The 26358-nt window shown below is 39.5% G+C and overlaps 1 protein-coding gene across 1 annotated transcript; it reads left to right on the forward strand.

The window, feature by feature from the left end:
* Nucleotides 1-280: 280 nt before the first annotated feature.
* On the forward strand, nucleotides 281-25741 carry LOC103515877. The gene is made up of 14 exons (XM_026828444.1): nucleotides 281-389; nucleotides 769-974; nucleotides 1202-1325; nucleotides 1698-1842; nucleotides 2179-2450; nucleotides 4311-4367; nucleotides 4535-4697; nucleotides 5114-5223; nucleotides 9288-9347; nucleotides 11586-11797; nucleotides 12027-12317; nucleotides 12581-12868; nucleotides 23907-24329; nucleotides 25167-25741. Exons 1-14 carry the CDS (start codon nucleotides 284-286, stop codon nucleotides 25533-25535), a joined length of 2826 nt encoding a protein of 941 aa, XP_026684245.1. The 5' UTR covers nucleotides 281-283; the 3' UTR covers nucleotides 25536-25741.
* Nucleotides 25742-26358: the final 617 nt, after the last annotated feature.

Genomic DNA, 26358 nt, shown 5'->3' on the forward strand with positions numbered 1-26358 from the left:
TTATGTACGTAAAACAGTGGAGATAGCACATTTAATACAGGTTCCCAATAGATCACTGACTGCAATGTTGCTTGTGGAAGGTATATCCGAATGGGTGACCATCTGGCCAGCAGTATACGCGATCGCGTACTGCTGGTTTTTCCCGGCCCTACTCAGGCTGGGTGAAGTTAACAGGAAGATGGGCGGGCAGCTTTTGTGGGCGAACGGAGGGTAAAATCTTCGTCACTAAAAGCCTTCTACATTGACGTTAAACCTTGAAACTAGGTACCTCAATATTTTTCAGATGGTGAACGAGACAGAGTTTGATGAGTTTTTATCAAGGATCAGTAAGACTCTGTACTATGGAGATAAGTTGGTTGAGGAGGATCACCTCAGCTATCCTGTCATTGGTAAGCACATCACAACTCCCATTGTGCTAAAACATAGTCCCTTGATGGCCTTTCAAAGTATTTTATTAGGAGTGGGGTCAATTGGATACTAAGGACTTTATTTGAAGTGTGGTATAAGGGTTATGTGAAAGGGCATTTCAGAGCACTGGAAGCTCAGGAGGTTAAAAGAATAGGAAGTAAGATCACCTAGCAATAAACTCTCACCTAATTCTAAAATACATGATTTTTTTTTTTTTTTTAATTTCAGAAATCAACCTCCACTGGGTAGTGTAAGGGTTAGCATGGTGGACTTTGGGTCTAGAGGTTTGAGTGTATCCCAGGGGGAAAAAATGTGACAGTTATTTCATGGTTAAATAAATACCTTTTTTTCTATTTTCAGAATTGGCAGCAGAAATCTACTCGGATCTCAAGACTGGCAAAAGTATTGATAGATTGTACCTGAACGAGGCCACGGAAATGACTCGGAAAGTCAAAATCAATCCTTGTTACCTGGTGCTCGCCCTTCTCTATATCGAACGACTCAAGGATTGTAACTCACAGTATTTGGACAATGTGGCTCCCTCACAACTCTTTCTCATTTCTTTGGTGAGTCAAGACCTAGGATCAGTTTTCTACCTTGATGAAATCTGTGTTTTCTTTCAGAATTAGCATGTTTTACAAGGACTTCCTTGTGCCTTCTAGGCTACCCTCACCTGCACCTTTGAGTCTTCTAATTAAGTTTTTTACTTACCCCTTCATGTAAATATCACAGTTAAGAGTAAAACAACCTCTTTAGTCTTTACTAATTCATATTCATGTTGTTCTGTGTGTAGGTTCTGGCAAGTAAATTCCACGATGACAGTGAGTACGAGCTCAGTTTATCCATGTTTGACAAATTTCAAGACTGGTCCAACACGGACATTTTCAATGTAGAGCTCGAATTTCTTAGAGGCAGGGGTTCGACGTTCGTCTAATGGTAAGTTTTCATACACTTTCCAGTGGGATAATTTCTTACTCCTTCCAAATCCATTGAAGCACTTCTAAATTATTGGTATTCCTATACCTATACGAAGGTATACGTTATAGGGTCTCGTGGATTGGAGCGTTGGAGAAGTCTTCTGACTAACCCCATTAGGGTATTTATTTAATATATCAGGTAGACACTACGCGTTAAGTTAACCAGAAATCTCAACAATCCACCTCACTTTTTTCACAAAGATTTCAACTTTGTATCTCCAAAAACCATTGGATTGCATGAATTGTTCCTTGTCAACTTCCTTCTGTGTCTCCAGAAATTGTCCCTTAACTTGAAATTTTGCTCAATTCCAGATTCGTCTCCCCTGTACAGTATGGACTCCACGGACTCCTTCATCATTGGGGATCGAGTCTATGTTGGCGGCACCATCCCGGGAAAGATTGCCTACATTGGCGAAACCAAGTTCGGACCCGGAGACTGGGCGGGTAAGTTTGTCTGGTGCTGAAGCCCAAGAAACTGTAGACCAAGATGTAGCAACCAAAACGAGATAATGTAGATCAGAATGTATCAACAATAGTGTAGCAATCAAAAGTAAGACTGTTTAGCGGTGGCACCCCAAGAATTCTGGATCAAAAATGTTAGCAACCAAAACGAGAGATAATGTAGATGGTGTAAATCAAAATGTAGCACACATTAGTATAGCTCACAAAGCCCATTCAAAGATTAGGTGTAGGGATACTACCCAGCCCTAACAAGCATGGGTTACGAAAAACGAATAGTTCAAAACATACGTGTATTACCAAAATATTCCATTCGGACTTCGCTTCATTCCAGGAATCGTCTGGACGAGCCCGACCGGGCAAGAATACGGCACTGTCCGCGGGCTTCCGCTATTTCCAATGCGATCCGAAGCACGGCCATCTTCTCCCGTCTAAACGCCCTGACCCGCTCCCCTTCTCCTACATCTCTCGGACCGCCCCCACATCCGCGCCAATTCTTCAGTCGACCGAAGGCCGCTACTCACCTCACCATTCAAGAAGTCCCTCATTTGATGGTCTCTACTCAAGGAAATCCATCCCATGGAAGACTGCCGACCCTCTCTGAAGGTGGGGTTATTAATCAAAGAATTTATTTCCAGACTTTATTTTGGTTCCGGTCCCAGTGGGATGGAACACCACCAATGCCTTTAGGACACACTCCATTTGCCAAGGGTCCTCGGCATATCCCTTGCCACATTGGGATCAATTTTTGAAGAAACCTTTAACCTGATGAAAATTGGTGATAGAAACAATAAGTATTTTTTCACATACTTTTGAACTTAATCCCCCCTTTTCTGTGATCTTTGCTGAATTCCTAGTCTCTTTCTGTATCTGCGTTTTCGGTGTTATACCTCTTTGGTTGAAATGTGCTATGTAAAACCCTGAAGATGGAGCCCCTCCTAAGCATTGTAGGTGATGTAATTAAAAATAGATCATTAAATTTTTGAAGTTTCTGTAGGTATTAATATAATTGAATAACCTTGTTTATCTGCTCGAATGAGACTAAAAAGTCCCAGCAGTCTAAACAAGTGTCTCGGTTTATTTGTGTATGGGTTAAATAACATATATATATCCATTGGTTCTCCTTTTCTCAAGGTGGCTCTACTCCAGGAAATTCTTCGGGAGACAGGTACTTCGGAAGGAAGAGCTTCCGGAAGCACACTACGTCCCGATGTCTTACATGGCCCGGGAAACTCCCTCCCCAACGGCATTCCAGTTGGTTTCACCCACGATGGCAAGTCATCGCAGGGGACACGATCCATTAATGCCTATGGGGAGCAGCCGCCAGTTACAAATATCAGAGCACGAAAGAAGAGTCAATCGAGATAGTTTGCAGGAAACTACACGAACCCGCCGCGACCTGGCACTTTCATGTGACGCGCTACCGCTCCCAAGCACTTAGATTACGAGGTACCTATCAATTTTGCAGTGGCTGCTCGAGTTTAATCTAGTTCCGTCCTTCCTTTATTATTACTAATAATCATAAAGTATAGGGACGGACACTTGTTATTCGCTTCGGTGTCGTCTGTCGTCTGTCGGTCTGTCGGTCGGTCGGTCGGTCGGTCGGTCTGTCCCCATAGAAGGAGTTATCCAAACCTGGTCGACCTATATATCAAATTAAAGGTCTTTTTACCAGGAACACGAAAATGGTGGTGCAAATTTTGTCCAGAAAACCATAAAGCCAAAAAACCAAAAAAACTGGTTTGGGATTTTTTTTTTTCACATTTTCTCACACAAATGAGCTCTAATCTTGAAATTTTTCGCGACGACCTATGAACTCAAAGCGAGAAAGTTTTAGGTAACACTTCAGTCGATCATTTAAGACCGGTTTTAGCGTCACCTATGTTAAGCTACGCCGAGAAAGGCCAATAAATGGATGGGTGACTTAAACATTATATTGGGAATAAAGGGAGAACGGGCTCTAGTCTTGATTTTAAATCATTACATGAAAGTAAAATCAAAAAATCAAATCGAGAATGATAATAAACTGAATATTAAACAAATTAGGTAGGTACAAAGGTATTCTTTTTCCATGATCGAATAAACTACGGGCTAAAAAATTCCCGGAGGGACGGGCCCTGCTTGTTTTTCCAATCAAACAGGCGTCAAATGTAGATCAATCGTGCGTGAACGCCAAGAGTTCGACGCCCGGCCTAGGTATATCAGCACGATACGGTGTTTTGAAAATTCGTTCATTTACTCGCACTTTGATCTTTATTAACGTGATCTTATGTCGATAATACCTCATCTTCTTAATAAATAAAATTGGAGAACCTTTTGAATTTTCCTTAAACATAGGCTCCATATTTCTGGCTGATTCAAAATGGCGGCGCTTCAAAGTCATGCCTCCTATGCCGCGCTGATCCCGTACAAAGAACGGGACAACCACTAATTTTCTTTTATGATGTGAAATTTGTCTCTTTCCAGACGAAATCAGACTGGGTGACCGCGTGATCATTCGGAGTAGCCAGGGATCCAAATCAGGCGTGTTGGAGAACCTTTTGAATTTTCCTTAAACATAGGCTACATATTTCTGCCTGATTCAAAATGGCGGCGCTTCAAAGTCATGCCTCCTATGCCGCGCTGATTCCGTACAAAGAACGGGACAACCGCTAATATTCTTTGATGATGTGAAATTTGTCTCTTTCCAGACGAAATCAGACTGGGTGACCGCGTGATCATTCGGAGTAGCCAGGGATCCAAATCAGGCGTGCTCAAGTACAAGGGTGACACCTACTTTGCTGATGGCGAGTGGTGTGGTGTAGAACTGGATGATCCACTGGGGAAGAACGATGGCTCCGTGGATGGTGTCAGGTAGGGAATGGTCTCCTTCCAGTTATTGTTATTGGTAAAATTGTACCTTCATTTATCACTGCAAAAGATGAAGGCTTTTCTTATAGGTAGCTCTTGGGAATCAAACTTGCCGGGAGGCGCGCAAACGTCAAGAGTTCGAAGCGCCGCTCCGCTCCGCGTCCAGCCTATATTTCAATAGAATTCTGCTGCTAGAGCAAAATGATTTTGCGCTTTAACGTTTCTAAATTTTCGGTCTAGGGTTTCTTGGGGTATGGAACCTGTTATTGATTTATCCACAAGCGGATTATTCAAATAAATTATCAACACTTTCTACTGGTGAGCTCCAATACGGTGTATTGTCATTCATCAATGAATAAAATGTCACCAAGATTTCTGGCAAATTGAAGTTCCAAATCATGTTCTCTTTTCATCCGCAGATATTTCTACTGCGAGCCCCGTTTCGGAGTGTTCGCTCCTGTCAGCAAAGTATCCAAGTCCCCCGTGCAAGCCTCAGGCCACGCGTCCAAGAACTGTGTGGTGCACCCCAGCAAGGACATACCCACATATTTTTACTCCTTCTAGAATCAGCCCCTGTACTTACCTTTTGAAAGCAGCTACTGTAGATAGGAAAGTTGTCCTTTTTTTAAATGATAATTAGGTATTAATTCGGGAAAGTCAATTACTAAAAAACTATAACAAGCTGAATTTTACCAATATCAACTTGAAACACCAAGTTCCAGACATGTCTATGAGAGTCTAAAACATTCTGTAAAGTTGAGGCCAACAATCTTTTCGGAACATCGCCTCTGTATGTAAAGGAGATCCTTAGGTATCCTAATTTAGTTACCGTCTTGTGGCACGATTTGAACCTGGTTGATCCGCAAACTTTGTTCACTTTTGTAAATAAAAGGATTACTCACTGTCCTAAACAGTAAAAACAAGGACAATAACACCTTAAAAGTCGAAATAGTGCCATATTTATTTACGCCACCTGTCTTGGCGATATCTCATTATAAATATCCTAAAAGGTATTTATGGTAATGGCACAGCATGTTCTTTTTTCGTTCCTTTATTTTTATTTTATTGACACCATTGCAACAGTTATCAAAGGAAGAAATGGCTTTTATGTGTCTGTTAATACATTGTATAATAGAGGTAAGTAATGGACTCTTGAGTAGAAACTAGAAAGTGACCACTAGGCGAAATTAACACCGGAGGCGATCTCTACCACCTAACCGGTCCTAACCCTTTGAACTCTCTTATTATGCGATGAAATCCTCAAATAAATGAAGATAAAATTCCATGCCTCGGCTGGGATTGAACCCGCATCCTCCTGTTTACCAGGCTAGCGTCTGTTTGCTCTTGTCTTCAAATAACCGTAGGATCTTCTACTTACGGGTTCGATTCCCACCTGGAACGGATAATTTTATCCTGAACGGATGTTATCCTGATCTTATCCTGAACGGATAATGTTCTTTCTCGGAACGGCTGGCTTTCTCCTATCCTGTCTTCCTTCTCTCTTCGATTTCGGGACGATAAGACCTATAGCAGTTAAAGTTCCCTCTGTCAAACGTCTTTAAAAAAATCTTCTATTCATTTCCCTATCAAGCTACGCTCAATCTAAACCATTCCTTAACAATACTTTGCAGATTGCATTGTCTTTTAACTAGTTCATCGCAGGTGGTGCCTATTCACAAGTACCTATCGTCAGAATTTATTTTTAAAGTTTGATATCAGCGCGCGTCCTACGCACCCATCATAATCACCTGTCAGAAACATGATGATTGTTGCATAGTTGTTCATATTGTTGTACCTACAGCTGTTGATATTGTTGCATTTATTACCATCACTGTACAATTATTGGGTACTTATTGTTTAATAGTGGCTAACTCGCCAGCTATGGGTTCCTGATCCACAAGTCAGGAGCTGAATCTTACTCGCACATGTCGTTATGGCAGACCATTACGTGCTCCAGACCGGTATTCTCCAAGTTTTTGAGGGGGGATGTTTAATAGTGGCTAACTCGCCAATTAATAAAGTCAGTCGAATATTTGAACTTGACCGAACTGCACAGAAGTTTTCTCTCGCCATTTTAAACCCACTAAACACTTATACGGTGGGGCGATCTTCTTTATGGGGCAATCGGTATGTAGATATTATGGATCTTTAACTAGGTATGGGTCAATAGTTATGTAGATATTATGAATCTTCTTTATGTATGGGGGCAATACGTAGAGATTGAGTTATGATATTCATAATATTGCGTCGGAACTATTGTTTGCGCCTGGGTTTCTAATTGGTCGATATAAGCCTGTGCAGAAACTGGTCGGGCGTGTGCTGATAAAGAAAAACATCTGAATTTTGAACGTCAGGCGAGCATCTCGAGTCTTGACCATCATCGAGGGAGGTGGGACAGAGAGACTGAATTCAAGTCGTCGAACTAAAATTGGAAGTTCACTAAAAAAAAAAAAAAAACTTCAAAGTTCGTTCGTAAGTATAGGTAGGTACTCATGTTAAAATCTTCTCGGGTAAAAGCGTATTTTAGGTCAGTAAAGAATATCCGGAGTAGCTAGTTCTTTTGACCTTACCATTACCATGTCACCGAGTGAAACTAAACAGCAAAACTGGAAAATGAAAATAAGGAATTTGAAAATGGACTGATTAGGAGATTATGTTTCAAGAAAAATCAACCGAGATAGTTCGATATGGGCCTAGGAAGACATTAGAGGCCTAGAACGAGGGACATTCCATTTTGGTGAACCGGAAACAAAGACTTTGGACTTCCGATACCAAATGGTGATGAGAGTTAGAGTGGGCGCCAGAAACGCATAACTGAAACACTCGAGATAAATAGTTGTTGCTTTATTTAGACTGTCAATGTCAATCGCAGATAAGGCGTTCTTGCATTGACCATCCATGATTAGGTATATCGATGGGAATATAGCAGATTTTACTGACCGAGAGAAGAAAAATTCAAAGATTCTGCTAAAACTTGAAAACTTTGGTTGAGCCAGCCTAGATAAGTTTTTCCTTGAAGTAATGCGAAAGCAGTATTAAGGTACAGTCTTTTTTTTTTAAAAAAAAAAAGAGGTTTGACAGAGGGAACTGTAACTGCTATGGTCTTATCGTCCCGAAATCGAAGTGAGAAGGAAGACAGGATAGGAGAAAGCCAGCCGTTCCGAGAACGAACATTATCCCATCAGGATAAAATCCGCCCCGGGCGGGAATCGAACCCGCGGCCTAGCGCTTACAAGGCAGACGCACTACCAACTAAGCTAACTAGGCTGGCAGCTCTTTGACTTTAAAACCTCGCCTAAGTCAGCGCAACTGTTCTATTGATTTTCAGTCATTAGTTAGCTTTAGTTTCGTATATGAAAGCGCGACAGTGCGCCAGGCCAAGTTCCGTGTACTCTATGGGCAGAAACATTGAACCTCTGGGTTAGATACATAGCTTCATTGAATCTACGAGTGGATTAATTAAAAACTCGTAAACATTATCAATGGTTCAATTAACTTAACTATTTTTACTTCAAAGTCTGTTGGAGAAACAGGCACATTACACCACACCAAGCTGATCATTTTATTATTTACTTTATATCAATTTCATTATTTACTTTATTTTCATCACAGTCCAAACTTGGCAAAGAAGTAGAAAAAAATACGGAAAAAAATTGGGTACCCGGAGTTTAATAAAGTTTAATTTTACTTAATGACCTAACCTAACATTGGCGAAGGCCATTTCAATCCGGAGAATTGGGTACCCGGAGTTTAATAAAGTTTAATTTTACTTAATGACCTAACCTAACATTGGCGAAGGCCATTTCAATCCGGAGAGCCAGTGGGTCTGCTTGTGGGCGACTTTGGTAGGCGGACCAGGCGATATCATATTCGCTTTGGTTCCGAATGAAATTCATATCTGGTGGTAATATGAGATTCTCGAAAAAACGCGGATGTAGACTATTAAACTCTGATGTTTGTGCTGGTATTTGCAAACGTTTTATCTCTTAATCTCGTTTGTATATGATATGATAACAGATGGAATTGTTGACAACAGAATAGATGGTTTACCTAAGTGTTTTTTTTTTTTTATGGATGCGTAACATGTCTCACCAGAGTTTCCTTGATAAAGCCTACAAAGTATATAGGCGAAACTCGAGCCGGATGAGAAACAATGAAGTATCCAAAAACATATTATGTATAGCGGTAAGCAATAACATCTCACCTTTTCAGGAGGACCATGGAATTTTATCCTCTGTTAATCCAATAATATATCGAGCCTTAACGTTCTAAGGCTAAGGCTAGGGAACCTGCTTTGCAAATTACCTACTTACTTACACATAAAAACGAGGCTAAAACCAACTCCACTGCTGTACCTTCTGATATGACTGTAAAAAATATTGAAAATTTAAATGCTTATTTCGGAATGTACCTTCTGATATGACTGTAAAAAATATTGGAAACTTAAATGCTTATTTCGGAATGTACCTTCTGATATGACTGTAAAAAATATTGGAAATTTAAATGCTTATTTCGGAATGTACCTTCTGATATGACTGTAAAAAATATTGGAAATTTAAATGCTTCTTTCGGATTCGTTTTCTCTTGTTTCAGATCACCTTTGGGCAGACGAAAGGCGGCTGTCCGAGGCAGGGGTTCGACGTTCGTCTAATGGTAAGTTTTCATACACTTTCCAGTGGGATAATTTCTTCCTCAATTGAAGCACTACATATAGTACATATACCTATACGAAAGTATACCTATGGGGTCTCGTGGAACGCTCCAACGTTGGAGAAGTCTTCTGACTAACCCCATTAGGGTATTTATTTAATATATCAGGTAGATACTACGCGTTAAGTTAACCAGAAATCTCAACAATCCACCTCACTTTTTTCACAAAGATTTCAACTTTGTATCTCCAAAAATCATTGGAGTGTCCGAATTCTGGACTTGATCTCAAAGTTTAACCCATGCAAAACATATTAAGTAGGTACGTAAAACAGTGGAGATAGCACATTTGTCCGAATTCTGGACTTGATCTCAAAGTTTAACCCATGCAAAACATATTAAGTAGGTACGTAAAACAGTGGAGATAGCACATTTAATACAGGTTCCCAATAGATCATTGATGGCAGTGTTGCTTGTGGAAGGTATATCCGAATGGGTGACCATCTGGCCAGTAGTACGCGATCGCGTACTGCTGGTTTTTCCCGGCCCTACTCAGGCTGGGTGAAGTTAACAGGAAGATGGGCGGGCAGCTTTTGTGGGCGAACGGAGGGTAAAATCTTCGTCACTAAAAGCCTTCTACATTGACGTTAAACCTTGAAACTAGGTACCTAGGTACTTATACGAAGGTAGGTAGGGTAAGTGTACCATTTATTCGCCCACCTAAAAAACGTACCATTTATTGGCGCACCTGCCCACATTTATTTTTCTAATTTTTGTTTTTATGACTACAATTTTTGAATAGCACTGGTTCGATAGCAGTCTTTAAGCCCTTTCTTTTGATGAAATTGGATCTTGAAAAAGTTCGTCCAGTTCAGACTTATGTGGCGTATGCTAGGTACCTAGGTACTTATACGAAGGTAGGTAGGTATATAATTAGAATAATTAGGTATGTTAAAAAGACCCCGTTTTCAATTGAATTTTCTTTTCCCTCTGTTCTCCAGATTCACCAAATCAAAGGCTACAATCAGACTAATTAGGTATGTTAAAAAGACCCCGTTTTCAATTGAATTTTCTTTTCCCTCTGTTCTCCAGATTCACCAAATCAAAGGCTACAATCACGCCTGGGATGCTGACTGCTACTGAAACCCTTTCACTGATCTAACACCATAAATTCAATCAACTTACTGAGATGGACATCAAGACTTTGGGTTCGATGGTAGATTGACCCAATCCAATAAATTGACAGACAAAGTAACAATGATATAGGTACAAAAATTAGAGGTACCTAATTATAGGTAGGTACCTCTGATTTTTGTACCTAACTTGCCCACCTATTAATTTTTATTAGTTGATATTTATTTGAGCTAAGTACCCAAGTAGGTACCCACTCACAGAAGGTATAGGTAGGTAGGTAGGTACTTAAACTAGAGTTCTCAATATTTTTAGGGTTCTAGGTTTTTTCAATTCGATAAATGGTTCATTTTATTATTTTGTAATTAAAATAATTATTTTTTGTTTTTATTAATACAGACTTGTTTAACACTACTTTAGTTACTCAAAATATCTCTTGTTTTATTTTATTTTTTCCATGCTACCTACATGAAACAAGGATGCGGGAATACCTTACCTACATACTTGCAAACATATGTACGTACCTACCTTATAATATCCCAAATGAAGAACGAAGAAATTTCCGACACTTCCGAAGGATAGTTACCTATCAAGAGAGCTACGAAATATCTACATTTTCACTTACCATTAAAATTTCTCACTTAAACCCGCGTTTACAAAAAAAAAAAGTTTTCCACTGCAAAATTCAAAAAGAAGACTGACAGTCCCGTTGCTTCATATTAGGTTTTTTTTTTTTACTTTTCTATTTTTCTCCAACTCTACTCCGGTAAATAGGTAATTTTACATAGGTACCTTGAAGGCCTTTCAAAGGATTTTATTAGGAGTGGGGTCAATTGGATACTAAGGACTTTATTTTGAAGTGTGGTATAAGGGTTATGTGAAAGGGCATGCACTGGAAGCTCAGGAGGCAAGGAATAGGAAGTAAGATTACCTAGCAATAAACTCTCACCTAATTCTAAAATACATGTTTTTTTTTTAATAATTTCAGAAATCAACCTCCACTGGGTAGTGTAAGGGTTAGCATGGTGGACTTTGGGTCTAGAGGTTTGAGTGTATCCAAGGGGGAAAAAAATGTGACAGTTATTCATGGTTAAATAAATACCTTTTTTCTATTTTCAGAATTGGCAGCAGAAATCTACTCGGATCTCAAGACTGGCAAAAGTATTGATAGATTGTACCTGAACGAGGCCACGGAAATGACTCGGAAAGTCAAAATCAATCCTTGTTACCTGGTGCTCGCCCTTCTCTATATCGAACGACTCAAGGATTGTAACTCACAGTATTTGGACAATGTGGCTCCCTCACAACTCTTTCTCATTTCTTTGGTGAGTCAAGACCTAGGAATCAGTTTTCTACCTTGATGAAATCTGTGTGTTTCTTTCAGAATTAGCATGTTTTACAAGGACTTCCTTGTGCCTTCTAGGCTACCCTCACCTGCACCTTTGAGTCTTCTAATTAAGTTTTTTACTTACCCCTTCATGTAAATATCACAGTTAAGAGTAAAACAACCTCTTTAGTCTTTACTAATTCATATTCATGTTGTTCTGTGTGTAGGTTCTGGCAAGTAAATTCCACGATGACAGTGAGTACGAGCTCAGTTTATCCATGTTTGACAAATTTCAAGACTGGTCCAACACGGACATTTTCAATGTAGAGCTCGAATTTCTTGATGCTCTCCGTTGGAATGTCCATGTGAGTGAGCAAGAGTTCTATTTGAAACTACTCGAGCTGGAGAAATCCCTGGCAATGAAGATCGGAACCAAACGGAACTGGATTACCTACACGGAGATGAGTACGCTCATGGATGATGCCTTGCTGAGTCAATTGACCAATCTGATAGTAACTGTGAGTATCTAATTAGGGGAAAATGGCCTAGTGGTAAAATATTCTGACATTTTTAACTAAATAAAATATGAAGACAATGAATGGGCTTACTGAGAAAATTTTGGAAATTTTTGTCTCAAGATTTGATCTTATAACAAACAAAACAAACAAAATTCAAATTTCTACTTCAAGTTCCTCTAAGAATAGAAAGAAATTCCGTGGTTATTTTTTGGAAGAGATGTTGACCCCTATCTGATATTGTTTCATTTCATGTCTTTTCTCAGGTGTCAGCTGTCTGTCTCACCACATACACAGCTGGCGTCCTCACTCTCGTTGCTTCCTCAGCCCTTGCCTCTCATGTCTCCACCAGTGCTGCCCTCGCCATTTTGTCCACTACTGCACAACTCTCACTCCTAACTCCATCCACCACCAATCACTCATTGTATCCAAACCCTAACCAAGAAATCGAGGAAACATTCAATGACCTTCTAGATGAGAAGAAAATCGACGAAATGTTGAGAAATATCAATGGATTGAATGGTTTACGAGGCTGTTACTATGGAAAGAAAGATCTAAATGTAGACTTGGATGAAGATTCGAGAAATGGTATACGAACTAAAGACTGCTTCATGAAAATCTTGATGATGTAACTCAAGTAACGATTGTAACCCATGTTACCCATGGTTATGCAATTCTTTACAATCGCCCCTAGCTAACCCCTCAATTTCCTCAGTTTTGAAGTGAAACCTTATGAGTAACTACTGAGTTTAGAAGGTACATATAGGTAGATGGGTAGAAGTACATTATAGGTAGGGTGCCTGGTTGTACCTTGGCCCCCAAAATCACTTTTTGATTTTTTTAATTTTTTCTATTAATGTTATTGGCATAATTTTAATTGATTTAGAAAGGAAATTTTCCTGGCTATCTATACAATTAGCAATGATTGTTTTACTAATTTTTAATTAAGAGATATACCCAATTTTCCGACACCACCTTTTTGGGGTTCAAGGTACAACTACCCTATGTACCTTGGACCCATACCCTTTGTACCTTGGTCGCAATGTATTTTAAATGGAAAAAATCTTCAAATTTTGAGGGCAAATTTGGGGTTGAAGGGTTGGAGATAGGACTACACGCCTTATAGCTTTTTTCATCTACTCATTGAAAACTAATACCTCCCAAAATTTCTACTAAATTGGCCAACATTTTTTTTTACACCTTTTTTATCCGTCGTACCTTGGCCCCCAGGGCGTTGTACCTTGAACCCTAAGGATGTTGTACCTTGAACCCTAAGGATGTTGTACCTTGAACCCTAAGGATGTTGTACCTTGAACCCTAAGGATGTTGTACCTTGAACCCTAAGGATGTTGTACCTTGAACCCTAAGGATGTTGTACCTTGAACCCTAAGGATGTTGTACCTTGAACCCTAAGGATGTTGTACCTTGAACCCTAAGGATGTTGTACCTTGAACCCTAAGGATGTTGTACCTTGAACCCTAAGGATGTTGTACCTTGGACCCTAGATGTTTTGTACGGTGGACTCTAGGGGTGGGGTTTGTAACTGCTATGGTAACGTCTTATCCTCCCGAAATTGAAGAGAGAAGGAAGACAGGATAGGAGAAAGCCAGCTGTTCCGAGAACGAACATTATCCCATCAGGATAAAATCCGCCCCGGGCGGGAATCGAACCCGCGGCCTAGCGCTTACAAGGCAGACGCACTACCAACTAAGCTAACTAGGCTGGCAGCTCTTTGACTTTAAAACCTCACCTAAGTCAGCACAACTGTTCCATTGATTTTCAGTCATGGCTAGGAGAAGTGACCACTTCGAATAACAAGGAGTTCACCATCCTCAACCTGGAGCAAGTTCTGGATCCCAGTCGACCTATGACAACTCGGATAATGGTCCGATTTGAACCGAATGGAGGCAGTCCCAAGGTGAAGACCATCTGGCTAAACGGAAAACAGATATGCCCAGCCGAAACTCCGAGTAAGTACGCCCTTTATAAACAAGACCACCTTAAGGCTTAGGTGTAGGGGCAAACAGCCCTAAAGGATGGGTTGGGCCTTTCTTTCCCTCTTTTTTAAGTAGGCGTTAACAAAGGATTGTGCCGGGCAAGGTATTGTGCCGTGTCTTAGGAAGGGCACAGCTTTAGGCCGTGCCAGTAATTGCACAGGTAAGATTTTATGTTTCAGCGTTTAAAGAAATTCAAATTTCAAATCAATTCTCGAGATTTTTTGAGTGGATCGTAAAAAAAAAAAAAAAAAAAAAAAAAAAAAAAAGAGTACCTAGAACGATGAAGAATGACTAGATTTTGCCAGCCTATGCAGTTAGCTTTGAGGATAGCGCGTCTGCTTTGTAAGCGCTAGGTCGCGGATTCTATTCCCGCCCAGGCCGAACTTTATCCTAAACAGATGAGATTCGTTCTCGGAACGGCTGGCTTTCTAGAATCCTGTCCTCCTCTCTCTTCCATTTTGGGACGGTAAGACCTCCGTTAATAGTTCCCTAGCCCTGTCAAAAATTTTGAAGAAGATAATAGCGACACTAAGCATACCTCTTTTTCACGAGCCTTGATCTTTTGTTCCGCACTATACAGTGTTGCCACTTTACACTAGTGCATTATTTTTAACCACTCGTGAGCGAGGGAAGACAAGACCAACAGAACTATTGGATATGAAAAATTGATAGCTACCTAGGTAGGATGAAAAATGGACTTTTAGATAAGTTAGTACCTACCTACCTACCTACTTCCCACTTGTCTTTTTTTGTGTTTTTTCTCTCCTAAAAAATAAAAAGCTCGAAACGAGACAAATACACCAGAAAAAAAATGGCGCTCAGCTGTGCATTTCTATTGTGCATAATTTTTCGTTCTGCTCAGTTGGCAACATTATATTTGCAAAAAAAAATCAAAACAAAAAAGTGACAGTGTGAGCCTTTTTGGACGGATAAAAGGCTGAAAGTTCACCTATTCAAGTCCTTTTAGTCCTCAGAAAGTTACAAATTTCAAATAAATCCTTTGTCTTCATGATCTGGTGATAGTTCTACTGGAATCATGCTCGGAAAGTTGCCTAAAATGTCCTCGACCAAGAGTAAAATGAAGGTAAGCTTACACACCTATCTACTGTAGGATACCAAGATACCATACCATAGGATACCGTATCTTTGATGACTCATCAGCCAATACTGTTAGATCTAGATCAGAAATTATTTCATACCAAATGAGTCTGAAAATGCCATTCAATTTCGAAAATTGGACTGGGCAGGTATTTATTTTTTTTTTGGTGGGAAAATTTTGGGACCCAGTCCTATTCCTAGTGAACTAAAGAGGGAATGAAAAACGTCAAACAATAGCAAAGTAGTTAACGTACTAACAACAAATGATCACTATTCACAGAAGAGCTTTGTCTAATGTCCATTTTATATTGGTCCATACAAAAGAAATAGATAGAGTACTGTCAGGCATGAAGCTAACTCAATATATCCAAATGTGTGACTGTTGGAAAGCATAAATTGTTTTTCATTATTGCTGTCTTCAAGGAAGATGGATTAGGGATCACAGGAAACTAAGGAAAGGTAGCCAAGCACTTGGCAACTTAAAAAGTTTAATTTCAAGCCAGGGTAGTGATTTTTTTTTTTTTTTTTTTAATTTATTTACAAAATTCGTCGCTGTCAATACGAACTATCGTAAGTGAAAATTTTGAGATTTTGAGTTAAGATACGTGTAGGGGGTAGAAAAACTCTGCATTTAGAAGAGAGAGTTTATCAAAAATAGACCTTTACCTGAATTGCAACAATGTAAGGATTTCCTGCAATCTGATTGGTTCCTTCATTTTGGGTTGATGACTCATTGCTGTCACATTGATCTGGATGAACTATAATAGAAAATAACAACAAAGACAATAGGTACTTTTGATACCGTGCCTTTCTTAATCGATTTCCTGTCATCTAATGGCGCCAAAGACTCTATAGGTATACCTACGTAGAACTTCAATTGGATATGGTTTATATGGTAGCCTTTGTCAAAATGACAATAGCGAAATGTGTTGACAGTCCACCATGGGTTTGGTTATGGTTGCAGACCTAATTCAAAGTGGTCTTTTGCATCACATGAACGATTAATTACGTAACATTAGGAGCTATTTACCTACGTGTCACCTATACCTAGAGATCGTATAGATTCGTAGAAGCTTAACCCATCCTTTAGGGCTGTTTGCCCCTACACCTAAGCCTCGGAGTGGGTCTTTTGTGTATGGAGTCTATGGAGTTTAGTCACCTATACCTAATAATTGTGAGGCTAGATCACAATTGGGATCCAGGTTTAGTAAGAGTCTATCTAGATTTATTTTAGAGGGGTCTTTTCTTTTTAGGGCTTCATTTCAAGTTGGCAGGGTTCTCACTTACGTAAGTTACGTCCACCCAACCACTGATTTTCCCTATTTGGGGAATAGTTTTCGAGGTATATTGGGGAAGATGAAGTAAAAGAAGTCTGTTTTTTTTTTTTCAAGTTTTAAAATGGACGAACCTTGACGGTTTAGGTAATTCCCAACAGATAAACATAGTGAACTTGTCCCCTGGCATTTATATTCAAAACCTGAAGAAACCTGCCACACCTAATAGCCTGAAAAGTAAACCAATTTAAACAACTATGTGGTAGGTATTTATTTAAACAACCATATGTTATTTATTTGATACATCTTCAGATCATCTCATTTATCTGTTGGTAGATTCTTTTAGTAGATTCTAAATTGCATGAGTTGTTGACATTTTAGCTGAACGTGTACCTATATGTACCTAGCTACCTTCCTAGTATAACCTGCCTACCAAGGTACCTATCATCAGTTTTGAACTTCTCATAGTGGATATCGCCTTACCTGACTTTGTTTCACTGTCGGAGGAAGCACTGTGCAATATAGCTTCCCCTATTGTCCTCAAGAGGCTGAATACACCCTGAACTTCAATCACAGAGCCGAAGTTTCCCTCTGGGAATCGAACCTGGGACCTCCGGCGTGCAAGCCTAGTGTGATAACCAGTCGGGTCAATAAGACCTTCATTGTTACAGGTCCTTTCGTCAAACCTCTTAAATAATAATATTTAAAAAATAACGTATTTTCGCCGATCTGATGAGGGACATACTACGGGATGGACATGCTACGACACAGACCACACGAGTCTAAGGTAGCGTTTCTTTGTGTTATTATGTCACAACGCGTTTCTTTGTGTTATTATGTCACAACATTGTAGGATTTTCCCAATATCTCAATAATCCTAAAATCCAATGTTTACCTACCATGCTGGCACCGGTCGCTATGCGCATTTACGTCTCTGCTCATTGGGTAAGTTGGTTCCATTTTCATGAGGGTTATGGCCTTTGGCGTTTGAGACACCATTGACTGAAAACAGATTGGCTGGGTTTGACTCTGCCCCATTGATTTGTATGTTAGAATCTTTCCCATTTCTGTTGATGGGTCTGTCAGTGTCTAGTCTATTGTTACTATCAATTCCATCAACATCCATTCTATTGTAGCCAGGGAAAGTGTTGTCTCTGACACCATTTGTCCTATTAACACTTGGAGCTGTGTCCCTGTTGGTGGTTTTGCTGTTTTTGAGATCATCAATATTATAGTTGGGTTTGAAGGTAAATGTATTGCTTGACTGGGAGGAGCTGAAGGAATTCCCTGATGGCATAGTGCCTTTGGTGAAGTGATTTCCGACACCTGGAGGTGGTTTGGAACTTTGAGAAGGACGTGGGAGGTAGTTTTTGCAAATCTTGAGTGGATTTCTGGAAAATAAAAGAAATTATTTTTCAGTATACCTACCTACTTAAGAACAAAAAAATATGACTACCTACTTACTAGGTCCGGGGTCATTTTCCTACTGGCTTTTCCCTGCCAATGTGAGTAGGTGGGTAATGCTGAATGGAGGTTCAAACCCGTTATAACCTTAGCAGGTATACAGAGACATTAAACCTCTACGAGAGAAAAAAAAAAAAAAAAAAACTTCTCAGTAGGTTGAGTCCATTGAGTAAAAACACTTGCTAACACACCTTTGAGATCCATCTTTATTTGCTTTGTTGACATTGAGCTGACATTTTCTAAATGCCTCTGGTTTGAGATCATCGGGTAAATTATCCATTCGGAGTTCACTTTTCCATTCCATGCATTCTGAAAGAGAAAAAAATGTTTTGGACCAGATTTATGTTAAACTAATTACTTAGGTGCTACATGCTGAATTATGCAAATTTTTTGGCCTATTTGATTCAACTGATTTAAACCAAGTTTAAACTAAGATCATGGTCCTAACCATCAATGAGATTACCCAGCATTTTCTCTAGTAAGTAGGTGGATACTTACTTAGGTGTGGGCAGAAATAGAAACTTACTGATTCTAGAAGGGTCCAGTTTAGATTCAGAAATAATGGCGTTGACTTGTGCTGTCACAATGATCTGGACACACTATAGGTACCTAAGTAGGAGTCCCAATAAAACCAAGGCAAGGACAAGCCTGACATCGGCCTAGCTATAAGGTAGGTGATTAGGTATGTGCCTACTTCATGTCAAAGATTTGACAGCAACAGAACAAGTTAAATCCCTAGAAACTTAAACCCCGATTAATCTAATAACACCAAAAAAAAACTGAAAAGTTATTAAAAATTAAATTTTAAGTTGAAAATTAGAATAATGTGTATCTTATCTATGTAGGTATCTACCTGTACAAACTGAAGCAATGGAATTATAAACCGTAACTAATCCTGTATTTAAATAATTATGCCCTTCGATTTAGACCCAGTCAAAGAAGCTGTAAATCTGAGAAAGATTTTTTGTAGTTTTGTACCCATTTAGGCAGGTAGATAGGTATTGGTCACCTAGGCATTGATGAAATCTTGACCACTTTGTATTGATATGGTACCTAACTACCTTACCTACTATCTAGGTACAATTGATCAATTTCGTCAGAATTGATATTGTTACGTATACGTGGGCGTGATCGGGTTCGTAAAAGATTAGGGCTAGTAAAAACACTCGCGAATTCGTTTATTTAAATCCGAACAGTGCTCGGAAATGTGTAAAAGCATAGAGAAGAAGTACAAGCAAATTATAGAAACTATGGAGGAAAGACACAAAATAGAAATCAAGAAGAATACGGAGAAACATTTGGCAGCTGAAAAAATAAGGAGAGAGAAATGGATTGACAATAAAACACAAAAGATCAAAGAACTGACCGTGAAAGGTTTGGAGCCTGAATTGTTGAAAATGACAAATGCTCATCAAGAAGAAATTGCCGAACTAAGGAAAGCGTTGACTTGTTCACTGTAATATTTACATTCCTTGACAACAGTACTGTCATGTGTTGTGAATAAATCCAGACACATGTGTAGCCGAACTCGGTTCTCCCTGGGAAATTTAAAACAAATTGAAAATAGAGAAACTGACCATTATTCAGATTTGGATCCAAAGATTAGAAAGAGAAATTACTTAAAGACCATATCAAAACAAAAGAAAAAAAACTGCTACATCCTAAGGAAAGCACATAACAGACAAATTGAAGAAAACGATGCCATCTGGAATAGAAAAATGAACACAATGAAAGAGAAGTTCGAAGAAGATTTACAAAATGCAATTTTACAGGAAAAAGAAAACAATAGAAAAAGACTAGATGAGGAAATGAAAACCGTTGAAAACAACTATCAAGAACAGCGGAAACATTTACTCAATGAAATACGAATTGAACGGGAAAATTTAGACAGACAAGCGGAAGATATGAGGAACGAGAAGGAAAAAGAACTAAACCAGAAGCTTGAAAAAATGAGCAAACAAAACAAGGAGACGTGCGAAAGGTTGGAAAACAAACACCAGGACGAGATTAAGAAACTGAAAGAAGAACTCAACCAAGAGAAACAATTATGGATAGAAACCAAAACAGCTCAAATGGAAGAAAAGGAACAACTTATACGAGAACAATGTAAACGAGAGCGTGACAAACATATCGAACTAATCATACAAAAACTAGAGAAAGAACAAACGGATAGAAACAACGCTGCGGATACTAAAATCAAAAACATGAAAGAACAACACGACAAAGACATTGACGAAATGGAATCAACACTGGCCAACGTTAAAAGCAAACTGAACGACACCCGAACCAAACTACAAGACACTGAAGATCAACTGACAGAACTCAAATCACAAGTGCACAGCTATCAAATAGAGAACAAAAATCAGACGGAGCTTCTACAGAAACTAAACGCAGAAAACAAAGACTTAAAACTGAAAAGTGAACATCAAACCAATGACAAGATCAATCGTCTGGAAGAAGAAATTGAACAAACGCGAAGTTACTTTGAAACGCTTATTACTCGAATGAAGAAGGATCAGGAAAGAGAATTGAGTCAGGTATATGGAAGAGTTAAGAACAAACGCGAAGTTACTTTGAAACGCTTATTACTCGAATGAAGAAGGATCAGGAAAGAGAATTGAGTCAGGTATATGGAAGAGTTAAGGAAACTATAGGCAAGAAAGATGAGGCTATAAGTCTGCTGACTCAACAGAAACAAGCAGCTCTCACTCAGTGTGCTAGTCTGGAAGCTATCCTAGCACAGAGAAAACATTAGGAGAGACTCAGTAAAGGCCCTTCCTACTTGATGTGAGTTTCGTCAGATTTTTTTTTTTTTTTTTTGACAGTTATTTCATGGTTAAATAAATACCTTTTTTTCTATTTTCAGAATTGGCAGCAGAAATCTACTCGGATCTCAAGACTGGCAAAAGTATTGATAGATTGTACCTGAACGAGGCCACGGAAATGACTCGGAAAGTCAAAATCAATCCTTGTTACCTGGTGCTCGCCCTTCTCTATATCGAACGACTCAAGGATTGTAACTCACAGTATTTGGACAATGTGGCTCCCTCACAACTCTTTCTCATTTCTTTGGTGAGTCAAGACCTAGGATCAGTTTTCTACCTTGATGAAATCTGTGTTTTCTTTCAGAATTAGCATGTTTTACAAGGACTTCCTTGTGCCTTCTAGGCTACCCTCACCTGCACCTTTGAGTCTTCTAATTAAGTTTTTTACTTACCCCTTCATGTAAATATCACAGTTAAGAGTAAAACAACCTCTTTAGTCTTTACTAATTCATATTCATGTTGTTCTGTGTGTAGGTTCTGGCAAGTAAATTCCACGATGACAGTGAGTACGAGCTCAGTTTATCCATGTTTGACAAATTTCAAGACTGGTCCAACACGGACATTTTCAATGTAGAGCTCGAATTTCTTGATGCTCTCCGTTGGAATGTCCATGTGAGTGAGCAAGAGTTCTATTTGAAACTACTCGAGCTGGAGAAATCCCTGGCAATGAAGATCGGAACCAAACGGAACTGGATTACCTACACGGAGATGAGTACGCTCATGGATGATGCCTTGCTGAGTCAATTGACCAATCTGATAGTAACTGTGAGTATCTAATTAGGGGAAAATGGCCTAGTGGTAAAATATTCTGACATTTTTAACTAAATAAAATATGAAGACAATGAATGGGCTTACTGAGAAAATTTTGGAAATTTTTGTCTCCTCCGAGAACGAACATTATCCCATCAGGATAAAATCCGCCCCGGGCGGGCCGCGGCCTAGCACTTACAAGGCAGACGCACTACCAACTAAGCTAACTAGGCTGGCAAAGAATATCCTTGACACTGTGTTACCTCTCAGTTGTAAGATCGGCCATAATAGGCTGGTGGAAATTTTGATAAGTGAACTTTTTCAAGTCAGTGGCGTGGCGCGGCGATAGCACGTTGAATACAACAAGTTCCTAATGGATCACTAAAGTAGGGCCAAGTTGTGCGTGGTTAATATCCGGATTGTTACCATCTGGGCAAACGCATGTTGCAGGCTAATCTCGGTGCCACTCAGGCTGGGTGAGGTTAATATGAGGAGGCAAGTAGCTTGTCGCCGAATGAAAGTTAAAAGCTCCGCCACTAAACACCTTGGCAGTTATAGAGTGATCACATTTTACGTGTCCGTGACACGTGAAAATTAACTTTGTAGAGTAAAACAGTGATGTTAATGAACCCTTTACTTAGGAAAAGACAGTAAAAACAGCCGATCGTCTCATATTAACAAACCATTCCATTCTGATTTTAGAGTTCCCGTCTCGTTGTTCTCTCAACAAATCTCTGTTCTCACAACGGTTCGATTCGGATTTCGACCTCGTCTCCCCTCCCCTCACTCCCACCGACCAGCTGAAACCTCTCAGCCCTTCCCCTCCTCTGACGCCGTCTCTGAAACCCGGTCTGGCCACCAAACCCCCTCCGGGGCCGTCTCACACGGCCTCAACACCTCCCCTAGAAAGGTCTTCTTTCGGGCAGACACACGGGGCCACAACATCCTTTCAAGCCCCCCTAGAAGGGCCTTCTCTCGGAGCCTTAACACCCGTTGAAGCCTCCCTAGAAGAAGATATAGTCGATTTGAAATTCCGAAACTGGTTCCCAAACTCGCTCAAATATCCAAACGAGTTACCAGCGTTCACTCCCGATTCGCGGATCTCCACCTTGAACCCTCCCTAGAAGAAGATATAATCGATTTGAAATTCCGAAACTGGTTCCCAAACTCGCTCAAATATCCAAACGAGTTACCAGCGTTCACTCCCGATTCGCGGATCTCCACCAATGACATTCCGTCTTCCTGCCGATCCACCAATCTCATCAAACGCAGACACGTCAGCGACAACTATCTCAACAAAATAGGCACCGGTGAAACCGAACGTAACGTTGGCAAACTGGAACGCACCGAATCGGAACATATGAAAAACGGTGGTCAAATTGGATTCGCTGAATGTGAAAACATGAAAAGCGGTAGACAAATGGGACTTGATGAATCTGAACATTTGAAAAGCGGTAGTCAAATGAGACTTGATGAATTGGAAAGACACCCCACCAGTAGACAAAGTGAACACGCTGAAAGAAAAAGATATGCTAGTAAACAAGGTGAATATCGAGATAGAACACTCTCTGAAAATCTAGTCAATCATGGAGAGAAAACAAATGGACTAAGAAGTCATGCTGAAAGCGATGATGAAAATCATGTCACAAATAGACAAGGAAACGTTGGAAGAGACACAAAGTATGGCAAACACGGTTTATCGTACAACTATTCCGATCACGCGGATATGCAATCACTAGATTTTTGTCTCAAGATTTGATCTTATAACAAACAAAACAAACAAAATTCAAATTTCTACTTCAAGTTCCTCTAAGAATAGAAAGAAATTCCGTGGTTATTTTTTGGAAGAGATGTTGACCCCTATCTGATATTGTTTCATTTCATGTCTTTTCTCAGGTGTCAGCTGTCTGTCTCACCACATACACAGCTGGCGTCCTCACTCTCGTTGCTTCCTCAGCCCTTGCCTCTCATGTCTCCACCAGTGCTGCCCTCGCCATTTTGTCCACTACTGCACAACTCTCACTCCTAACTCCATCCACCACCAATCACTCATTGTATCCAAACCCTAACCAAGAAATCGAGGAAACATTCAATGACCTTCTAGATGAGAAGAAAATCGACGAAATGTTGAGAAATATCAATGGATTGAATGGTTTACGAGGCTGTTACTATGGAAAGAAAGATCTAAATGTAGACTTGGATGAAGATTCGAGAAATGGTATACGAACTAAAGACTGCTTCTACGGTAGACATTTGGAGAAAGGGAGATTTTCCAATAATTGCGGTCTAGGTTTACATGGATGTACAGGAGATAGAACTAAGGATTTAGGTAGAAAGATCGAACAATTCAATGTTTTAAATCCTGGTATAGGATCGTGGAATCCGAACAGTTTAGACAGGAATTCCGCTAGTTTAGACAAGGATCACGATTTATACGAAGCTTTCACTGGCGATTTTCCGTATACGTCTACTTTTTCCTCAGGACAAAAAATTCCGTCGAATTTTGACTGTGAAAAAGCGTTCGACACATCCGCTCATGCGATGAATCAGTATTCCAAATTTCCCACTTGGCCAAGTGATAGTGTACACGGGGGTTGGGATTTCCATTTGAAACAATCACTAGAAGAAGAATCTGTAGAAATTGATCACAAAAAGAAACATCACAGCCGTTCAGCCCAGCAGATTATGAGATATAACAGTTTATGTAAATATTCTTCTAACAATGCAAGAAATGGAAACGTTGAAGGAGGATTTAAAGACATGAATGGATATCAAAGGGGTCAACAAATGGATACCACTTACATAGGACAAAAACAATTTCCAGACAATACTCTAAATCTAAATAATTTGAACAGATATGATCGACAATACAACGAATATAACCAACACGGAGACACTTCTACAGCCGACAAAAATGGAAATCAATACACTTACATAGGACAAAAACAATTTCCAGACAATACTCTAAACCTAAATAATTTGAACAGATATGATCGACAATACAACGAATATAACCAACACGGAGACACTTCTACAGCCGACAAAAATGGAAATCAATCCGTCATTCTGCCCACCTCTTCAATATCATCAACTGTGAGGCTGTTGGTAATGTTTCGGAGTAACTTGGTCACTATTTCACACCGCGCCTGAGGGGGAAATAAAATCCGTTCAGTAAATACAAGTGACAGAGATTTAGATGAACAATATACACAAAACAATGGTGGACATAATAACAGCCATGGAACAAATACCACACCCTTGTACGATTACAAAGGGCAAATAACTCCCCAAGAATCGTATACGTCTACTTTTTCCTCAGGACAAAAAATTTCGTCGAATTTTGACTGTGAAAAAGCGTTCGAAACATCCGCTCATGCGATGAATCAGTATTCCAAATTTCCCACTTGGCCAAGTGATAGTGTACACGGGGGTTGGGATTTCCATTTGAAACACAACGAAGGCAGTCTGTATCGGAATATCGGCACGCTTAAAATCCCGCCCCATCAAAGAAGCGTTCCGCAGGGTAGTGTCTCGGGTCCTCAATCTCACATTCCGGCATTCAACTCATTCCTACTTTCCTCTGCTCTGGCCGCTGTTAGTAACTTTTCCCTATTTGACTATTTTCCGAGTTTCACACACATACCGTCCGCTTTTCTGGGAGAAGTAGCACTGGATTGGAAAGGAATTGAAGATGGAGACGGTTTGTCGAAGACGCCCGAAGGAAACGGCGGTAGAGACCGATATTACGCGATCGATCCGAATGGAAATAGATTCAGCAGGTTGTTGCACGATAAAGTGAATTTGAAATTCTAATCACTTCTTTCCCAATTCATACACTATATTGAATTGGAATTCCAAAGACTAGCGGCTACCAAACAGGGGTCTTTTCACACAGAATCCGTATTTTATAAGATTTCAAGAGTTTTAGCATTGAAGGAATTTCCCGCCTCTATTTTTGTAACCAATGGCATACACATGTACGAGTATTTAAATTTTAAATATCAAGTATACGTACCAGGTATTGAAATATTTATTTAGTTTTACACAAAAGTTGTCTCTTTTTGTTATTACTTATCTATTAAATAATAATTATTATTTTTGTTTATCTAATTTTTGTTACATTCTTTTTTTACCTTTACCAACACATACAAACAAAAATATATTTTTACTATTTATGAAGTTTTAAAATTTCGTGTGTTAGAATTTCCAGTTAGTTATTTTTCAGCTTCCAAGTTATCCTAGTACATTATTGATAAAATATCTACGTACACCTAAGGTACCTATGAAATTTTTGTTCTCGGGAAAAATGTTCAATTTCATATAGCTTACGGGCAGAATTTGGGCATTATTGACCCCCTCCCTCCTTTGATATCTAAAAGCAAAGCTACTCCTTCCTCGTAAATGAAGGGGAGGTAAAAATTTTACCAGCACAATACTCTCTTCCTTCCCCTAGGTACCTAGTACCTATCTCCATATAGTTTGTGTTACCATGGCAACGCCACACGTGTAAACATGTAAACAAAAGTCACGAAACATTACTATTACTAGTGTGTTTATTAGGGGGATATTTCCATTATTCGAATTACCTCGTTTTTATTTACAAGAAAATAGTTCTGTGCTACTTTTCAATCAATCC

Source organism: Diaphorina citri, unplaced genomic scaffold (assembly GCF_000475195.1).
Source record: "Diaphorina citri unplaced genomic scaffold, Diaci psyllid genome assembly version 1.1 scaffold1434, whole genome shotgun sequence".
NCBI lineage: Eukaryota > Metazoa > Arthropoda > Insecta > Hemiptera > Psyllidae > Diaphorina > Diaphorina citri.